The following is an 18,610-nucleotide window of genomic DNA, read 5'->3' as shown; positions in this document are numbered from 1 at the left end:
GGAGGGACCAAAAACCTGGACATGCCAGCCACCAGCCCCCACTGGGGGCATCTCTTGCTGATCACTGTGTCTTCAGAGATTTGTTCACTAGACTTTTATGGCAGCAGACAGGAAAGCTTGCAACATGGGAAGTAGTGTTGTTACACAAACTAAATGGAATTTGTATAATCCTGACTCATCTTCGGTAGGTGGGGATGAATCAGATGTACTTTTTCCAGCAGGAGATGCCAAGGACTGGCATGGAAAGTATGAGTGCTAGAAAGGCTCTCTGGCCATGCCGGCCGCAAACCAGCAGAGCGCCTTGATTTTAACTTTGCTTTCACTGTAGGAAGATCATCACAGGCAGCTTGGAATCAGGAACCACAGCCAGGCTGAGCTGCTGCTGCCACCCTCATCTGCAAGGACAGCATTTCCTGAAGTAAACAGAGGAAAAGTGGCAGAAAAATCACTCTTGGGTTCCTCCTTCTTTTATTATGTGCTTATTCCATTCTCCAGAGAAAGCTCTGGAAAGGCAGAAGTGCAAGCACAGCTGCTGCTGGTCCCAAGTGCTTGTGTGTCTGTTCCTGCAGAGGGGCATCACCCCTTGTGTCACACAGCACCATCCCTAGCGCCCGTCTCCCCAGCTGTCCAGGTGGCAGCCCCGAGGGACCAGCAGGAAGCCAAGCTGTGTGATTTGGGATGGGTTTCTCAAGCTCATTGACACCCAAAGCTATGCAGTGTCTCCCACTTCCTAAGGCCCTCCCAAAGCAAGGGTGCAGCTGTGCCTGTTGTGTCTGTTCCCAAAGACACAGAACCCACTTGGGTTCTGGAATGTGGCGTGTTCTCTCACTTCTTGGTCTCCTCTTCCAAGAAAGAAGTTCCTGGAGCACACAGATGATGTCTGGCCCTGCTTATGCCCATTAGTCATGGCAGCAGTTGTCACACCTTTTAGGACCACATGCATAAACTGCTGGCAGTTAGTTTCTGTCTTCTACTTCACTGCTTGAAGTGATGTATTGAGTAGTTTGGTGGGATACTCAGCTATACGAAGATTTTCTGAGAAAATTGTATTACATAACATCTAGGACAAAATGTAAGTTTTACAGCAACACTTGCTCTCTTTGTGTGGTTTGCAGGATCACTGCATGGGTATTGCTCATCTCCCACCCCCTGTTCAGGTCCAGCGCTCTCCTTTTGCTGGGTAAATGCACGGAACACACAGCACAGGAGCTGTTGATGGCACCATCTGCAAAAGCCTAATGGCTCATTCATTAAGCAGTGGGAACCGGCACCACCACAGTGCAATCAGATACTGTATGATGAATAATTCAGAAATAATCCTTGTATACTTGAATAAATATCAGGAGGAGGAAGGAAAAAGCCCCATACATATGGCACGTTAGGGGAACAAAACAGGCATTCTTCAATGTGCCAGGCTGCTGAGCTCTGTGGTACTGATGTTAATCACGCAGGTGGCTAATTCCTGATGAGGAACTGACTGAGGGGTTCTGGCCCAGCACTCGGAACATGTTCGTAAGTGGAAAAGAGAACAGTGTCACGGAAAATCCAAAAATCCATCAGCCTCGCGTTCTGCAATATGCCTGTGCTTGTGTTGTGTAAGCAGCTGGGGGACTGAGTTTGGGAGGCCTGCACATCCTGAGCTGCTGCTCTGGCTAAAGGACTGGTGTGGTGCACTCAACATTGAGTGCCCAGGGAGCCTCAGGGTGGTAGATGCTGTCTAAATGGAGTATACAAACATAAACTATTCGGGTCATATTTTTTCACCAGAGCCTGTAGTGACAGGACAAGGGATGACAGCTTTAAATTGTCAGAGGGCAGGATTAGATTGGAAATAAGGAAGAATTTCTTCCCTGTCAGGGGAGTGAGGCACTGGCAGACTGCCCAGAGGAGCTGTGGCTGACCTGCCTCTGGGGAGGAGTCAATTTTCTGCTGCTGCTCCTCTGGAAATAGTCCATTTCTCCAGAAACAGTACTCCTATGCAGAAGAAATGCCTTCTCAGCTTTTGACAATCATCAAATCATACGAGTTTTTCTATGTCATTTTTCCTGTTTCACATCTAGAAATGCTTGGGCTTGAAGGCAGGCTTTTGCCAACAGATGTAACCCTGTGACAGTGCCTTCAGATGTCTACCTTGAGCACCAGTGGCACTGCTTGGCAGCTTGAGGATGAGCCAGCAAGTGCTGCAGGCATATGGCCTGTGTACCAGGCCTGCTGCAAGTGCAACACTGAGTCTCATATATGTGCAGATTTTGAGCAGAGCCCTTTTCCTCCCACTGGGAATACACTTCATACTATAGTTCATATGTAGGTGAAATCCTGAGGCGTGTGTGTTCTGCTTTGCCTGTTCAGAGGAGCTGGGACCTCAGCATGGCACAGCATGGTGTTACCTCATACCTCATACATGTGGAAAAACTGAGGTATTGACTGCAACTCCTCACAAACAGAACTGTTTTAAGCCCACAATCTTCACTAACCAACTCTGATTTCTTTGGATAATGCTCTGGTTTGTTAACAGACAGAAAAAAAGGTATAATTAAGCCCCGACAGATCCACCTGGCTTTGTATTATATCTAAATCAGCATCTCTTTTACAGATAATTAAAAATGGGACTCTCTTGTTGTTCAAGACATTGCAGTATTTGGGCCTTTACAGTATTTAACATCTTGAGAATCGTTAGGGTTTCTCACTCTTCATGCTACTTGGGCATTGCAAACGTTCAGTCTGGAGTTAAAGATTCTCTCCTTGCAGATGGATAGCATGAGTTGCCATCTTCCATGAACACATCCGTTAAATCAGGGTGTGGGGGGGGAAACTGCCTGTTGTGGAGACGTTCCTCAGCTCTGGGCAGTGTTCATAGATTTCCCCCTACCAAAGTTCTTCATCTGATCTCCTATGAGATCACCTTCTTTTAATAAAACTTGTAATTTTAAAAAGCAATCCTGGGGGTTTTAGTCCAAAATTTAATAGAAGATATATTTTAATCACCAGGAAAGGAAATTTTTTTTTTTTTCTGCAAGAAAATACCTGGAGATTAGTGATAGGAGCATCTGAATAGGGGAAGTTTAATTGTAAGCTGGTTTTTAAATATTGAATGTTTAAATATATGTGGCTAAAGGAAAGTACCACTGCATTCTAAACAGTGATAAAAAGAAAAATATAAGTATTCTGAAACAAGAAATAAAGCTTCTGCTCTGCTTTTGTTGATCACGTTACAAGATACTTTATGGTGAAAAAAGCAATGGAATTAACAAACACTATTAAGCATTTGCCAGAAGTTGTAAAGCTATTACTCTGAAAACAAATTTCAGATTGGAAATATTGCAACTGTATTTTACCCTTCTTGCTTTACGTTAAGCATGTTTTGCTAGCTAGAAGGGAAATGGTCTCTTATGTCCTCCCCAAAAGTAGGAAGGACAAAACATCTAGTATTTATTCTGACACTAAAAAAAATATCAAATGTAAATTGACTTCAGTTTTTATTGTGTCAATCCACCTGCAAAATCCTCTTTGGTCCCAGCACATCTTTAAAGTGCAGAAGCTCTGTTTGATGCAGTTAAAATCGATCCCTGTACAGAAGGCATGAAATGAATACACCACTGTTCAGAGTTCTGAATTTCAAGAGCCTTAAAATCCTAAGAAGTTAAATAATTAAGAAGTTATTATTGCACTCAAGTTTAGCATTCACTGTAGCATCAAAGTGTTCTGAGTTGGCAGCACTCCTTGCTGACTGCTCAGAAAGCCGCACTGGAGGCATTTCTTCAGGAAAAGAAAAGGAGGGGCTCAAGGTTCCCAGAGAAAGAAGTAGTACGCGTTATAGGACTCTGCAGGTGTCAGCACAGGGGACCAGGAGATCCCATCTCAGAGTTGGAGTCCAGCTGAGGGATCCCCTGGTGATGGTTTTGTTGGTTGGGATGGAGATTGTCTATGTGAGGACAGCAGGACTGAGGACTTTGAACCTGGCTCCTGCAAAGCCAAGGGATAAAACAGGATCACTTGAACAATGAGAATTTCTTCCACCACAGGTCCTAAGGGTTATGTGGCAGAGAGTCTGGGAGAGTGAACAGGACCTCTGGTCTAAGACTTCAGAGCCAAGACATAAGGTCAACATGCCAAAAATTCCCAATGCAGAAGTGACTGCAGGGACACTCATGGTTCTGAACCTCTTTTTTTGTGTGCTTGAATTAAAAAAACACTGGACAAGTGCTATCAGCCTGGCATGACTTGTAAAATATACTTTAAATGATCTTAATTTTATGTGTTTTAAGTAAAATACTTAGGGTGACAGATTTATCTCCTATGGAGTTGTCAAGGACACCTGGCTGGAAGGAAAACAAGTAGATCTGTGTGAAAGGCAGCACACGCAAGGACCTTTGTGCCATGTACAAACTGTGAAATCTATTAACATTTCAGGTATTAATACCAGAGTAGGTGCTGCCATCTTCTTTATGCTATTATGCAAACCAACCACAGAAATGAGAGAGTAGTTGTCACTTCTTTAATCAAGTCAGTTTGTGAAAAACTGCATTGACTTGTTTGTTCATCAAGAGTGTGAAATTAGGGTAGAGGAAAAGGGTGGGGGTCGGGGCATGGAACTTTCAGGATTAGGCAAGGCTAGGTAACTGCAAGCAAATACTGTAAAACAATGTGATAACTATATATGAAAAAAAAAAAAAAAGATCTTGCAGGACTGGCTGGAACTGATAACCGCAGCAGAAGAGACCCATCACCCCTCAGCACAACGCAGAGAAGATACGGGGGGGAAAAAAAAAAAAAAAAGTATAAAAAGGGACTGAAGAGAAGGAAGGTTGTCAGCTCTTGGCAGAGCCAGACTCCCCAGCTGCACCCAGCGCTGTTTGCTTGCTATCGCTTGCTGTAATTAATACAATTATTAATTGATCTTAAAAGGCTGAATCAAATTATTCGCCTCAATTTATAACAAGTTTACTGGTGAACTGGGAAGAAATAGGGTGTTTTAATTATCATGGCCTAATTTCACTAAGCACTTTCAGGATGAGCCCAAGGCTTGTGCAAGCTGAATTGTATGGCCCTTCTTGAACATTAAAACTAGTGCACAAATCCACTTTTTTATAATCCTAGAATCGATTTATTATATTCAAATTCAGTAGAACCTACGTTCTGCTGCAGTTTTGGTTAATTGGAGGAAGTCAGAATTTTTACGTGGAGGCGGGATCGGAGCGACCAAGGTATGGCTCGATGGGAAATTTCCTGCCCTACCGATAGCTGCGGGCACAGCTTCTGGGGCAGCTTCCCAGAAGGAGCTGTGCTTTGCAGAACGCCTTTGGGACTCTACGGCCTTCCTAACAGGCTCGTAAGAGACATTAATACACCAGCAGTATTTTAGCTAGAATATTTAGTATACTGTATGTCCATAGCGTAAATTTGAGACGGGTGTTATGTATTTAAAGCCATTAGCGTGCTTCAATAAAACGATTCGCGTGCGAAACTTCACATTCTGAAAATGGTGCTGCACGGTGGTAACAGAAAGAGGGCGGGATCTCGTCCTGCCGTTCCTAGCAATGGCGATGCCGCCAGGATGGCTGCGCAGCCAACAAAGGCGGCCGGTCAGAGGCAGCGCTCGGGCCGCGGGCGCTGTGCAGGGGGGCCCGAGAGTGCCCGGGTAACGGGGTGTGGAAGGAAAGGCAGCATCGCCCCGGGACACGGTTCCCAGCCGCGACCCGGGACCTGGGGGGGTGACCCTGGCCGGGCCCGGGCACAGCGGCCGCAGCGCCGGCGGAGGGGCTGAGCCGCCAGAGCTGGCAGCGTGTGGCTCCTCCCGTCCTTTGTTGGTCTGCAACCGGAGCAGCGGCCGCGGTCTCGTCCCCCGGCTGCCCTTCGAGGCCTGAGGTGCTCGGGCACGGGGAGAGCCCGGCGGGACCCGGGCAGCGTCTCCCACGGCACGCGGCTTCGGCGCGGGGGAGATCGGTCCCGGCGGCCGGCGCGGTGCTGCCCGCCGGCACCGCTCGGAAACCCTCCCGAGCTGTCCGGGCTGCGGGAGGCCGCGACCCGGCCCCGGGGCTCAGCGGCCCCGCAGCCTCCCCGCCCCCGGCACTCTCCAGGGAGCCGTTCCACACGGAATCACACGGGAGCGTCTCCCCATCTGTGCCGCCGAGCACCCCCACCCCCACCGCCCAGCCCCGCAGCCTCCTGCCATTATGTTCCTCCGACGCGGGGCCGGGCCGCGCCGAGGGCCGTAGCGCTGCCCGAGCCCGCCGGCTCCGGCCGCAGCAGGTGTGTCGCATGGGGACCGGAGGTTGCATGCTATGGGGTCGCTTCCTCCCGGCCCGGCGGCGGCCGGAGCCCCGGGGGTACCCGTGCAGGGACTGCCCAGGCTGGCGGCTCCGAGCCGGCCGTGCGGGGGCGGATCGTTCTCCCCGCCGCCGAAGGGGCCACGGCCTCTCCTCCCCGGCCGTCCCCAGGGTTCGCAAGGCCCGCTCGGACAGAGCCAATTCGGGCCCGGAGCGCGCAGACCCGCGGGGAGGTGCCGGGGACCGCGGCAGCCCGGAGGAGGGAGCCGTCCCCCGGACCGAGGGGCCGAGGGAGGGCCGGCCGCGGTTGCGGCCGCAACAGCCTGTATCGGGAAGACGGGCCGAGGCAGCGGAAGAACATGGTGGTTCTCCCCAGAACGGGGTGGGGATGAGGGATGCGAAGAAGGTGTCTCTGCAGGGAGGGCTGCAGGGTTGTGCCCGAGACCTCTGTTCAGTTGCAGGTGCAGCCAGGGGCAGAGGGGCTTTGCCGGGGTCGCCCACCCACCCGGAGGGAGCCCTGCAGAGCAGCATCTCCCGCAGCCTCCGAGAGGAGGGGGTTTCAGCGCGTAGGCGGAGGTGGTTACTGGTGTTCCCAGAGCAAGGGTGAGTAGCCAAGAGGAGCGGGGTGGCTGCTGTCTCGGTCTGGGTGACTGTCAGCCATGCAGGAGGAGGAAGGCCCTTACGTGGCCGAGGTGAAGGCGAGCGGGCAGGAGCAGAACGGCCACGGGCACAGGTGGGTGCAGACCCCCGGAGCGGCATGGGCACTGCAAGGGGCTGAGACCCTGGGCAGGCATCGCCTGAGAGGCGCAGGGCCGGACAAGCAGTCGGTCCGCACAATCTCTGCGGGGTGGGAGCTGTGCAGAGCCTGACCGGGCCTCCCGAGCCGGCGGGTGCAAGCCGGGGGGGGCTGCCCAGCCGTGGGGCTGCAGCTCGCTGCTTCTCAAGGCCTCCAGCATAGTCGAATAGCAAAAGAAAAAAAAGAAAAATCAGTGTAGCAGCCAAGTCGGTGCTGCGAGGAGGGGGCAAATGAACTATTTTGTAGGCATCTTGCTGCTGCAGAAATGGATTTATTGAGGGGCGGGAGGTGCATTTGTGGGTACACTATAGTAATGCTGCTCAGAGCACTGGAGATGCCACTCGGGCGGCCCCAGATGGAACGAGGAGTGGGGAGGGCAGATGGGAGAAGCCCTTGATCGGGCACCCCATGGCCGTGGGCATGAGGGGGCAGATTTTACGTGTGTGAGTAGCCACCCCTCATCTGGGGGAGCAGAGGGGCAGCCACCCGGGTTAGCAGCCTGTCTCCCAGGGCTGTGGCCGAGCCTGCCTGGTGCTGCAAGAGAGATCCTATGAGGATTTTTATTGCGGTCTCTTTGTTAGCTACAGACAGGCACGCACACACTGCTCTCAGCCAGGTTGTGGGAGGTAAGTGGGGGAGGCGAGCAAGGGAGCGTGTGGGGGGGCTCTGGGGAGCAGGGGCCGCGTGGGCCGGGCAAGAGGGGAGCTGGGGCACAGGGCTGTGCCGGCCCCACGCCACACAAAAACCAGCCCCTGCGATTTTCAGGGTCCTGTTGGCAACTCAGCGAGGGTTGCCATAGCTTTTTATGTAGGGTGACCAGAACCGGCTGGAACTGGTTTGAGGCAGATCAGCTCCTGAACACAATGCAGTCACTGAGCTACTACACTGGGATAGCTTCCTCCCTTCATGGCAGCCAAAAGCAGAGGAGCTTGCAGAAAGATACCATCCCAAAACAGTATGTGAATGCACACTTTAGACACACAGCACTGGTATGTGGCTAACGTAGTCATAAAGGGTTCTGTATGTAAATGTACATATTTGCAGTAACTGAGATTACTTTGGCTTTTTGTGCCTTTTTATGCTTAAGGAATGGGCAAGAGCTGAGATTTATGACCCTTACTAAAATATTTTTGCTTTGCAAGGGTGGGACACTGGTTACGCAGTCTGTTTTAAAATGAAACTAAATAAAATGGATTGAATTATTTGTAATTGTAGATATGCTTGTGACTGAGGATGCTTTGCATGCTGTTTTATTTACAGGGTGCTGTCTTGTGGTTTGCTTCCTTAGGAAACATTAATTGGGGGGGGGAGTTACTGTGCCTTTTTCTAAGGCCAGAAGGAAACAATATTGTAGAATTGTGCATAAAAGCATTGAAAAGATGCTGTAAGGCATACTCGTTTTCCCTTTTTTTTTCCTTGTAGGCCTATTGATTGAGGCTGCCTTTAACCCTTTGGTGTTTGCAGAGGTAATGAGGCTGTGGCAGTAACTGAGCACTGGCTAAAAAGATCCCTCAAAGGTCAAGGTTCACAAGGTGAGATGTGGTGGTTTGGGCTGAATAGAACAATAGCGTGGAGTTGCATCCTGATTGCACACTTGACAATTGTTTAAGTGTTAATGAAGAAATGCTATTAAGGTCCTCCATTTTTAAAAGGATTAAAGCTATTAGTTGAAAAGACTTACTGATATCTTGGCTAAATACAGTGTTTTCATTGAAATCTATCCCGCTGAACTTTTTTTTCACCATGTAGTGAATATGGAATAGGCCTCTGAATGACAATCATGAATTGCCGACCAGTTGTGGCAGGGAGCTGTTCTGTGCTGTATTAAGAGACTCACACATGCAGAATTTGCTGTCTGGGTATTTATACATTATCGTTCGACCTCATCTCAGTGGCCCAATACTTGTTTTTTTATTCAGGTCTTCAGTGTTAAACATGTACTTAATATCACCTACAGAGGAAAAAACTGTGCAAAAGAAATAGTATGGATGGCTTTTCTTAAACTTTTGTAACCTGGGGAGGATTTTGCAGTGGCCAAATGGAAAGATGTATTCTGGGGAGCTGAGTGGAGCTCCAGTGGTATGAATTATAATACTGTGCATAGGAAGCTGGATGGGCAGTGCAGCAACTGCAGAGGGGTGACTGCTTTTAACTCAAAGCAATGGATAATGGATAGAATTTTTAGTTTTGCTTTCTCAACTAGAAAATACAAAATGTGTACTTAGATTTGAGCTGACATTTTTATCTTATAGTGAAATCTGAAGGATTCAGAGAGAGGGAGAGGGATAGAGAGAAGGAAGCAGGAATGAATCCAGCAAAGGGAAGAACAAAGGCTGTTAGAGCTTGCACAGTGGATCACTAAACATATCGCCTGGGGGATTCTTTTGCTAGAACTGTTACTTCCTATAACAGGAAATCAGCAACTCTAGAATTCTAACCAGTGTGATTTTTTAAAAATCTTCCCAGTCCTGGCTGTGTTAGCTGGTTTGGTAAACTACAATCAAGATAACATGGAGGCAGAACATTTGAAATACTCTGTTGTGGTGTGAAATGTGGGTCCTTTCCTCTGTGCTCAGCAGAATAGACAGTCCTAAAAGCCTTGAGAGGTTGTGGATACTGGTAAGTTGTGTGCTGGCTGCTGAGGCAGGGTGACAATACAAGGGAACCTTTTTGTTTCTGACTGCAGTAGATTACGTAAGGCACTGAGCTATTAATTGTAGAAAAGTGAAAATAATATGCTAAAATTTGGCCTGAAATTCTGGGTTTGTGAGCTTTACTGCAGCTGTGATGTGTTGTTTTTCAGGTTTGAGAGAGCAGGGACTAGCTTGTGGCAGAGCAAAATGCCTGACAGATCACTGTGCTGATTTCTGCTCCTGTCCTTCAGCATCGGGATGCAGAGGGTCTATGTTTGACTATAGACGTCTGTAGCAGAATGATGCTTGCAAACAGGAATTCTTGTTGCATGGTCCTGTTCCTGATGAGGATGCATGTTCTTTTCCAAGTGTCAGCTAAAATTCATATAATACAACAGCATCTTTTGGGATTTTTCTTCCTTCTGACAGAATAGGAGGCAGATTTAAAATTTTAAGTTCTTGGATTGTGACAAAATTCCTTGAATCTGTTTTGTTTGGGTTTTTGAATGCTATCTGTATTATGAATTTTTATTTTTAGCAAAGGAGATGTTGAATTTGCAGGGTTTTTTGGTGGCCATAAGATGAGAAAACTGAATAGATGGAGTCTGCAGTATTCTCTGTGAGTTATCTTTTTTCAGTCTAGTAATATCAGTAAACGCTTTTCATCAGGAGATTTGGATTGTGCATGCAGGCCAGCTTTCCAGCAGCAAATGTTAATGCTGGAGGGCTGGTCTTCGTATCAGCACCCAGGATCTCATTTTGCATTGGCCTCAGCTATTTGGTCTTCAGAATGAGGGTAAGGATTTATCACATTCCAAGTCCCTTTGGAATGAATTGACTGTTGTTTTCATAGCCATATGCCTATGTGTTAACATACAAATACGCAGCAGAGTAGCAGGAATATATGTTCAGAAAAGCCCAAACTTGACCCTACTGTTCTTGAGCCTGCTTGTTGCCATGGTGGGCCCTGTCTGGGACAGCTCCCTGGGAGGCTACAGCTGCTCATGCTGTGCTTGGGCCACAGTTGTCATCCATTTCAAAAAAAGTACCTTAAAGGAAAGACGTGGGAAGCTTGTGCCATTTAGAACGTAATTCCAGTCTGCATTCATTTGGGAATCTCAACATTCTCTTCATTGTTGTGCATCTGAATTATTCACATGGTACTGCCCCAGCCTATTTGCATATAGAAGTACAAAATTAAGCCATGTTGTAATTAATTTCAAAGCAGACTGGAAAAATAATGGTATGTAGATTTCCCTGCTTTTCAGGAATTCATCTTTGTTTTAGGAGGGATTTGGGAAGTAGGTGGACCCAAACCCTGGCCTGTATCTCTTGATAAGTACAGGTGGTTTTCATGTGGCCAGCTGTAGCTGGGGATGGCCTATTCAACCCCTATGTTGTGCATAAGGAGATTCCTTGCTTGTGTTGAAACAACCCTGTTCTTTTTACCAGCCAAAGGCTGATTGTGCTGAACTTTGAACCAGCTGTGTGTGGTTCTTTTCAAACTGTGCTAGCAGTGGTTCAGACTCCAGAAGATTCCCTTCCTGTTTCCTGTCTTGTTTTCTCATACCCAAAGAGAACCTGAGATAGTTGAAAGACTGATGTGTTGGACTACAGGATGAGGCTCCTAAGGAGTCATGAACTACAAGTAAAACTATTTTGGCTGCCAGAATGGTGGATTAAGTCTTTTACTCATTGAATCTTGAGCATGGAAGCAAATTGGATTTTTCCCTTTTTTGAAGGCAGGTGGATATGGTGCATAATATAGAAAAAGTAGGTTCTTGGGATAAATTTTAACTGTAAAACACCCCATACTTCACTAAGGTGCTTACATCAAGACTGGCATGCCCTTACTGATGCTGTGGATGCTAAATGGATGCTAAATTTAAGACCATTATCCTAAGAAATTGAAAATTCTTAGGGTAAGAATTACTTTGCATATTACAAAAGGAATTTCTGTGATTTGTGGAACTGGGTGTTTGTCTGGGTTTTGCAACAGTAGTAGGTCATGGGCCCTTTGATAGTGAAAAGGAACTTGTTCATTATGTATACGAGCATGAGAGCCATTGCTGACTGTGGTTGAAGTGGCCTCTTGCACATCCCACTTGCCTGCTGAGTATGTCAAACCAGGCAAGACTGTGATTGGAGATGTGGTTCCCATTTCCTGAAGAAGGTTTTGTGGTTACATTAGCATATTGCTTTGTCTGTCTTTACAACGCTTGGCTTTCAGAGCAAATGACTGGAAGTGTAAGTCAGTCATAATTACTAATAACCAATGAACTGCTCATAATCTGTGTATTAAGGTGAAGTTTGTCTAATGTTAGGATATATGTTACTGTAATTTTGATTGAATCCCTTATGTCTTCTCTACCTGATGAAATTTCTTATCACAACAATACAGAAACCAAAACCAAAACCAAAAAGTATGTTTTTATGCTGGTTAGGCTGGTATTGCTCCCTGTGTAGGCATTTTCTTCCAGAATGAGCTTGATGTTACTTTGGCATCATTACTCTTGTTTGGAAGTGGAGTAAGTATTCCAGATTACTGGAATTTTGCTCTGGAATAGCGTGTCTGCCTGGGAATCAGTAGAAGTAACAGACTAATTCCTATATGTGGCTATAACAGAACCAAGATGCTGCCATGTGCCAGACCCTGAAAAGAGGTCTCTCAGTGTCCTCTCAGTGTTCTCATTTCACAAAACTGGAAAGAATGCTGGTGGTCTTGGAAGAACATGCAAAAAAAAAAACTATTTCCATCCTACAGGGTGTACAGTCTTAAAATGCAGGTAATATGAAGAGCAAACGAGTTTAGGGCTGGTAAAGGAATGTAGTCGTAAGAACATGAATGCCATAGGTAAGAGGAAGGTTATATTTGGTTTTCCTATTTCTGAGGGAACTGAAGTTGAGTAATTGTCTGAACAAAATCAAGGAATTAGATATTTAGGTGGGATTTGAAGGCAAAGGGTAGGAATTCAGTAAGGCAGAAAAGATGGTCTGGTCCAGTTAAAGCAGTTGTATAAAGGTGTTAGACTTGTGGTTTAGCTATTTGGAAGATCTGGGTGAACAAGGTGAGTGTCAAGGAGGAAGAGCTGGTTGGTTCTTCAAAGGTTAAGGATTAAATAAAAGAGTAAAAATTGAGGATGTTAACACCATGCTTGTGATCCAGAAATTATAGAAGACTTCATGCATAGAAAATATTAATTGGGAAAGGATGAGGATTTTTTGCCATTTCTGGAAAGCTTGAAGCCGTTCTTGTACCTGACAGACAAAAATTAGGTGTCTGAGCAGTTTAGAGATAGGAGCTGCCAAGGAGCCGGGAGCTGCCAAGTTAGTTATTCTATTTCCTTGTCTTCAGTAGGCTGTTGAACTTCCCCAGAATGATTCTGATTGGAGTGTTTACAATTGCTTGGCTTTACCCAGGAAAGCACCTTTTAATCTCAGCAACAGCTTCTAGGCAGTTTGGTCTTTATGTGGAGAATGCTGGGCCTAATCTGCAGGTGTCCTGAAGACCTACAAGATAAATCTGACTTTGAAAGTAAGAAAAAATGTGTGTGTTTCTCTGTTGTGTCCCCCCATCTCAACAGAGAACATGAAAGGGTAGGTTTGTTTTTCCTCATATGGCTGGAGTCGTTCTACCTGGAACAGGTACAGATAAGAGGGGCTGTGGAGGAGTGATAACAATTCCATGTAGTTATCACAAAAACAAAATGTCAGTTCTTCAGAAGCAGCTGTTTGCTTCTAAATCCTGCTTGTCCTGCTTGCTACTTCTGCTATTAGAAGAGAGTTCTCATGGTCTGGGTCTTGTTTTGACATAATTCCCCAAGTGATTGCTTCACTGGAATGTGGTATCAGGTGAACTGGAGTAAAAAGGCTGACTGGGAAAAGCAAGGCAGTGGAAGAGACAAGGAGTGCCTTGCTTTGGCTAAAATCTGTGCCATGTTCTTCATGCTGTTAATAGGAAACATTTGAGATGTGTTTCCAAAGAAACAACAACACAGGAAGTCATGCACGCATGCTTTGGGAAGGCATGAACACAAATAAACCACTGCTGGTTCACCCGCAGAACTTACTTTCAGTAGGATGCTGACACACAGATACAGGGGTGGATGTTGTGACTGAAGAGATTCGGGGAAACCATGTAGTAAGGGTATATTCAGAATCTCTTATTTTAAGTTTTTAAAACTCATTATCATCCCAGAAGTTCTCTCAACCACCATCAGAAAAGCAGAAGCCGGAAGTATTTCACCTCACTGCTTTGTGACTCCCTAGCTGTGTAATTCTATTGGCCATATCCATATTTTTTCCGTGTTACTTTTATCATTGAATGATAAGTAAGCAAAGTAATGCCTGAAATTTTGAATAAACTGGTTTTCTGTATAACTTTTCTCAAGCATTCTCAGAGCACTTTTCAAAGATATTCTAGTTCCTGGAAATTCATTTCCCAGGGAACCAGGAGCTTGCCTTATTTCCTTTTCTGAAGTATTTACAGGCATTATGTTGGCCCAGGGAAGAAATAGACTCACAGCTCGTCTGGCAGCCAAGGTGTCAGTTGACCTTGATCTTGGATAAAAGGTGAAGTTTTATCCTTAAGGGAAAGAGTTACTAAAAGGCTTGTGAGGGGAAAAAAGATTAAAAAAAAAAAAAAAAAAAAAAAAAAGAGGACTAGGGGAATAGGGCTACAGAGTCCTGGCAGTTGTGTGGAAACATAGCGTATATACTGAATCTTAAGATGGGTGCCCTAGAATACTGAAGAAGAGATTAATAAAATGGCCAGGTTAGACCTCCTCTTCCTTGTGTATCACAGCTGACCACGTTTGTTTCCCTTTTTGTTTTTGCTTGAAAAGTTAGAAGAATGAGAGCAGTTCTTGATAAGGGCAGCAGTAGTTCTCAGTAAAGGACAGCTGTGTCTCCTCTGCTGGGCCATTGTGATCTTAAACATACTTGGAGGAATTAAGTGTGTAAGCAGGCCTTCATTCATTGTTAGGGGTAAATGTTAATTAAATTCCAGGATATGTAATTAGAGGAAGTTTCAGATGAGGGAGACTATCTAGCTCTTTTTGAGTGTATGCAACAACTGTAAAAAGACACCTATGGACAGATGTACGACCATAGTGCAACTCATTAGTATCCCAGACTATGAGAAACTGTGTCAAAGCTTTCTGTCAGTTTACATGGATTTGATATGCTTTGATATCTGCAGGCTTTTCCATTTAATCCTCATTGAAACTTGCTTTGTTATTTTGATTTGATGCATGCATCTACTTTTTTATTAAGAGGACTTCTTTAGACAAAGGGCCCAAAGCCATTAAGTGAACTGTGTAAACAAATTTTCAAACCTTTCTATATTTCTTTGAAGTTGTTTAATGAAATGTCTGTGTCTATTTCAGCATCCTTTAAAAATTTTCCTCAGTTGCCTTCTCATAGTCCACAATGACTTCCCAGGTAGCCAGTGTTGATGAATACCTAAGTCTTACAGATGTTTATTACTTTATATGTCATTATTTTCAAGAAGACTCCTCAGATTAATAGTGCAACTGTTAAGGAAAGTCACAATTTAAGAGAAATTACAAGTGCCTTGTGTTTTTTTTTTTTTATGATTGTCCAGGTATTTTGCAGTCTGGGTGGGTTAGAATAGGAGTGAGTGTAGGAGAGGGAAGAGGAAGGTCACTGCAATTTGGGCCCAGAATAAAGTTGCCAGGTTACTATCTGTGGAGTTTATAAATTACTATAGTTCTTGGTGTAATAATTCAGCTGTACATCTGGACACTGTTCTGTAGTGTATAATTTCTGAAAACATTACTTCAGAAGTGAAATAACATTTCTTTGCATGGCAGATGTGAACAAGCACTTGTTTTGTATAAGACTGGGTTACTGGATCTTAAAGTGATGACTTTCTGCTTATTTTACAGATTTGCTTACAATCAAATACATGGCCATGGGGGATATGAAGACCCCAGATTTTGATGACCTTCTTGCAGCCTTTGACATACCAGACATGGTAGATCCCAAAGCAGCTATTGAATCTGGACATGATGACCACGAAAGCCACATAAAACAAAATGCTCACACAGATGAAGACTCCCACGTCCCATCATCATCTGATGTTGGGGTGAGCGTCATTGTGAAAAATGTGCGTACTATTGATTCTTCCGAAGGTCTGGATAAGGATGGCCACCATTGCACAGGCAATAGCTTACACAATGGCTTTCTAACGTCAGCAGCTCTTGAGAGTTACACTAAAGATGAAGGGAAATCACTTAAAGATGATGGGTCAGCTTCTGAGACTACACTGAAGGATTCATCTTTCAACCAGTTCAGCCCAATATCAAGTGCGGAAGAATTTGATGATGATGAGAGAATTGAGGTGGATGACCCCCCAGATAAAGAGGAGATACGTGCAAATTTCAGAGCAAATGTCTTGGCAGGATCTCTATCGCAGCAGGAATATGACAAACTAAAGGCACTTGGAGGGGAGAACTTAATTAAATCTGGAATCAATGTTTCAAGTAGTATGGATAAAAATAAAACTGGTAAACGAGAGACAGAGACAAGCTCCATGAATTTAGGTGTCTATGAGCCTTTTAAAACTCGAAAAACAGAGGACAAGTTACTAAAAGACAATTCTGAGAAGCTTCTTGAAAACAGGGTACTTGATGGAAAACTGAGTACTGAAAAATGTGACACAGATCTTGCCAGCATTTCCCAGTCCAAAACGAAGTCATCAGCAAAGCTTTCGTCCTGCATTGCTGCAATCGCAGCACTGAGTGCTAAAAAGGCAGCTACAGATAGCAGTAAAGATTTGCAGTCTAATTCAGGAGAGTCTTCTCCATTACCAAAAGACATGAGTGAAAGTCCCCGGGCTATTGAAAAATCTCCTGAGTCTCAGAGTCTCATTGATGGTGCTAAGAAGCCATCTGTCAAACCGCCCGATAGTCCCAGAAGTGTCTCAAGTGAGAATAGTAGCAAAGGGTCTCCATCTTCTCCCGCAGGGTCAACACCAGCAATTCCTAAGGTTCGCATAAAAACCATCAAGACTTCTTCTGGGGAGATCAAGAGAACTGTTACTAGAGTGTTGCCAGAAGTTGATTTGGACTCTGGTAAAAAGCCAGAGCAGAGTGCTTCCATGGTAACCTCCATGACATCTCTCCTGTCCTCACCAACTTCCGCTGCCGTTCTCTCCTCTCCTCCCAGAGCTCCTCTGCAGTCCTCCATTGTCACCAATGCAGTTGGATCTGCAGAACTTGCCCCCAAACAGGTGACTATCAAACCCGTGGCTACTGCCTTCCTGCCCGTTTCAGCAGTGAAAACTGCAGGTTCCCAAGTGATCAATCTGAAGCTGGCTAACAACACCACAGTGAAAGCCACTGTCATCTCTGCTGCGTCTGTGCAGAGCGCCAGCAGCGCCATTATCAAAGCTGCCAACGCCATCCAGCAGCAGACAGTTGTGGTGCCAGCATCAAGCCTTGCCAGTGCCAAACTTGTGCCAAAGACAGTCCATCTTGCCAACCTTAACCTTTTGCCTCAGGGTGCTCAAACCACCTCTGAACTGCGCCAAGTGCTAACAAAACCCCAGCAGCAAATCAAGCAGGCAATAATTTCTGCAGCCACCTCCCAGCCTTCGAAAAAAGTGTCTCGAGTGCAGGTGGTGTCATCTCTACAGAGCTCTGTGGTGGAAGCATTCAATAAGGTGCTGAGCAGTGTCAATCCCGTACCAGTTTACATCCCAAACCTTAGCCCCCCTGCCAATGCCGGAATCACGCTACCAACACGAGGTTACAAGTGTTTGGAGTGTGGTGACTCGTTTGCTCTCGAGAAGAGCCTGACCCAGCATTATGACAGGAGGAGTGTGCGAATTGAAGTGACTTGTAATCATTGTACAAAGAATTTAGTTTTCTACAATAAATGTAGTCTCCTATCCCATGCTCGTGGGCACAAGGAAAAAGGCGTTGTGATGCAGTGTTCCCACCTGATCCTAAAACCAGTCCCAGCAGATCAAATGATAGCATCTCCTTCCAGCAATACTGCTGCAGCCGTGCTCCAGAGTGCAGGGGGAGCTGGCACACACTCCATAACAAAGATCCAGACTGGCTTAACTGGGACAGTGATCTCGGCCCCTGCGAGCTCTCCTGTCATTCCAGCTATGCCGCTAGACGAAGATCCATCAAAACTCTGTAGACATAGTCTAAAGTGTTTGGAGTGCAATGAAGTTTTCCAAGATGAGACATCTCTTGCAACTCATTTCCAGCAGGCTGCAGACACAAGTGGACAAGTAGAGTATCCTATGTTTACATTCCAATGTTTCATCTATAAGCCTAGGAGACTTTGGATATGTTTTTACTTTCATTTAGCTGTTAATTATCTGAATCTCTGTGATTAAAATGATAAATGAAAACCACAGAAAGCCTTGCAAGCACTTACATAGTGAATGTCAACACTTTTAAAATAAGACTCAGAATCTTAGGCCCTGAAGTCTGAAATAGATACTGTATATTTTTGCTAAAATTTAGCATTAGTTTTCTTACAGCTGAACATGATAATGCAGAAAATAATCGTGGGTATACTAATAATATGTTAATGCTTCTTTCTGTGCTTTGGAATTTGACTAGCCTGTGGAATCCACTTAATTGGCACCCTCATTAACAGCCTGTCTATTCAACCTGAATGATTGGTCTTCATGTTTTAGAGTTTTCACCAAGTGCCCTAAGTGAGTGAGGCATTCCCCTCACGTGCAGGGGAGGGACTCAGGCAGTGACAAATGGCACACTGACTACTGACAGGAATGCTGCTATTTGCCTCAACTCTTCCTCAGAAAGTGCAAAATGTTCTCACTTGCACATCTTCCTTTCTGTGTGATCATTGGCTTAATTAGTTGGGTTTCTTTTCCTCTTACAAATGCTAATGAGTTCAACATAAAA

The 18,610-nt window shown here is 45.5% G+C and overlaps 1 protein-coding gene across 6 annotated transcripts in view; it reads left to right on the top strand.

Moving 5' to 3' along the window:
• Positions 1 to 6,217: 6,217 nt before the first annotated feature.
• The window catches only part of ZNF532 (zinc finger protein 532), a 32,926-nt gene continuing 20,533 nt past the window's right edge, over positions 6,218 to 18,610 (top strand). Inside the window, exons 1-3 of one of the 6 annotated variants that reach the window (XM_021545341.2) lie at positions 6,218 to 6,249; positions 8,485 to 8,594; positions 15,605 to 17,964. In XM_021545341.2, coding sequence (XP_021401016.1) covers positions 15,625 to 17,964 — 2,340 coding nt within the window. In that variant the 5' untranslated portion in view covers positions 6,218 to 6,249; positions 8,485 to 8,594; positions 15,605 to 15,624. Of the gene's footprint in view, positions 6,250 to 6,876; positions 7,000 to 7,697; positions 8,595 to 9,350; positions 9,682 to 15,604; positions 17,965 to 18,610 lie in introns of those variants that run through there. The other 5 variants (XM_077789974.1, XM_021545339.3, XM_021545335.3 and 2 more) reach the window with 5 other exon arrangements.

The sequence above is a fragment of the Lonchura striata genome, chromosome Z (genome assembly GCF_046129695.1).
Source record: "Lonchura striata isolate bLonStr1 chromosome Z, bLonStr1.mat, whole genome shotgun sequence".
Taxonomy (NCBI): Eukaryota; Metazoa; Chordata; class Aves; order Passeriformes; family Estrildidae; genus Lonchura; species Lonchura striata.
Note: the sequence above shows the minus strand (reverse complement) of the source record. Positions and strands in the feature narration are given on the sequence as shown.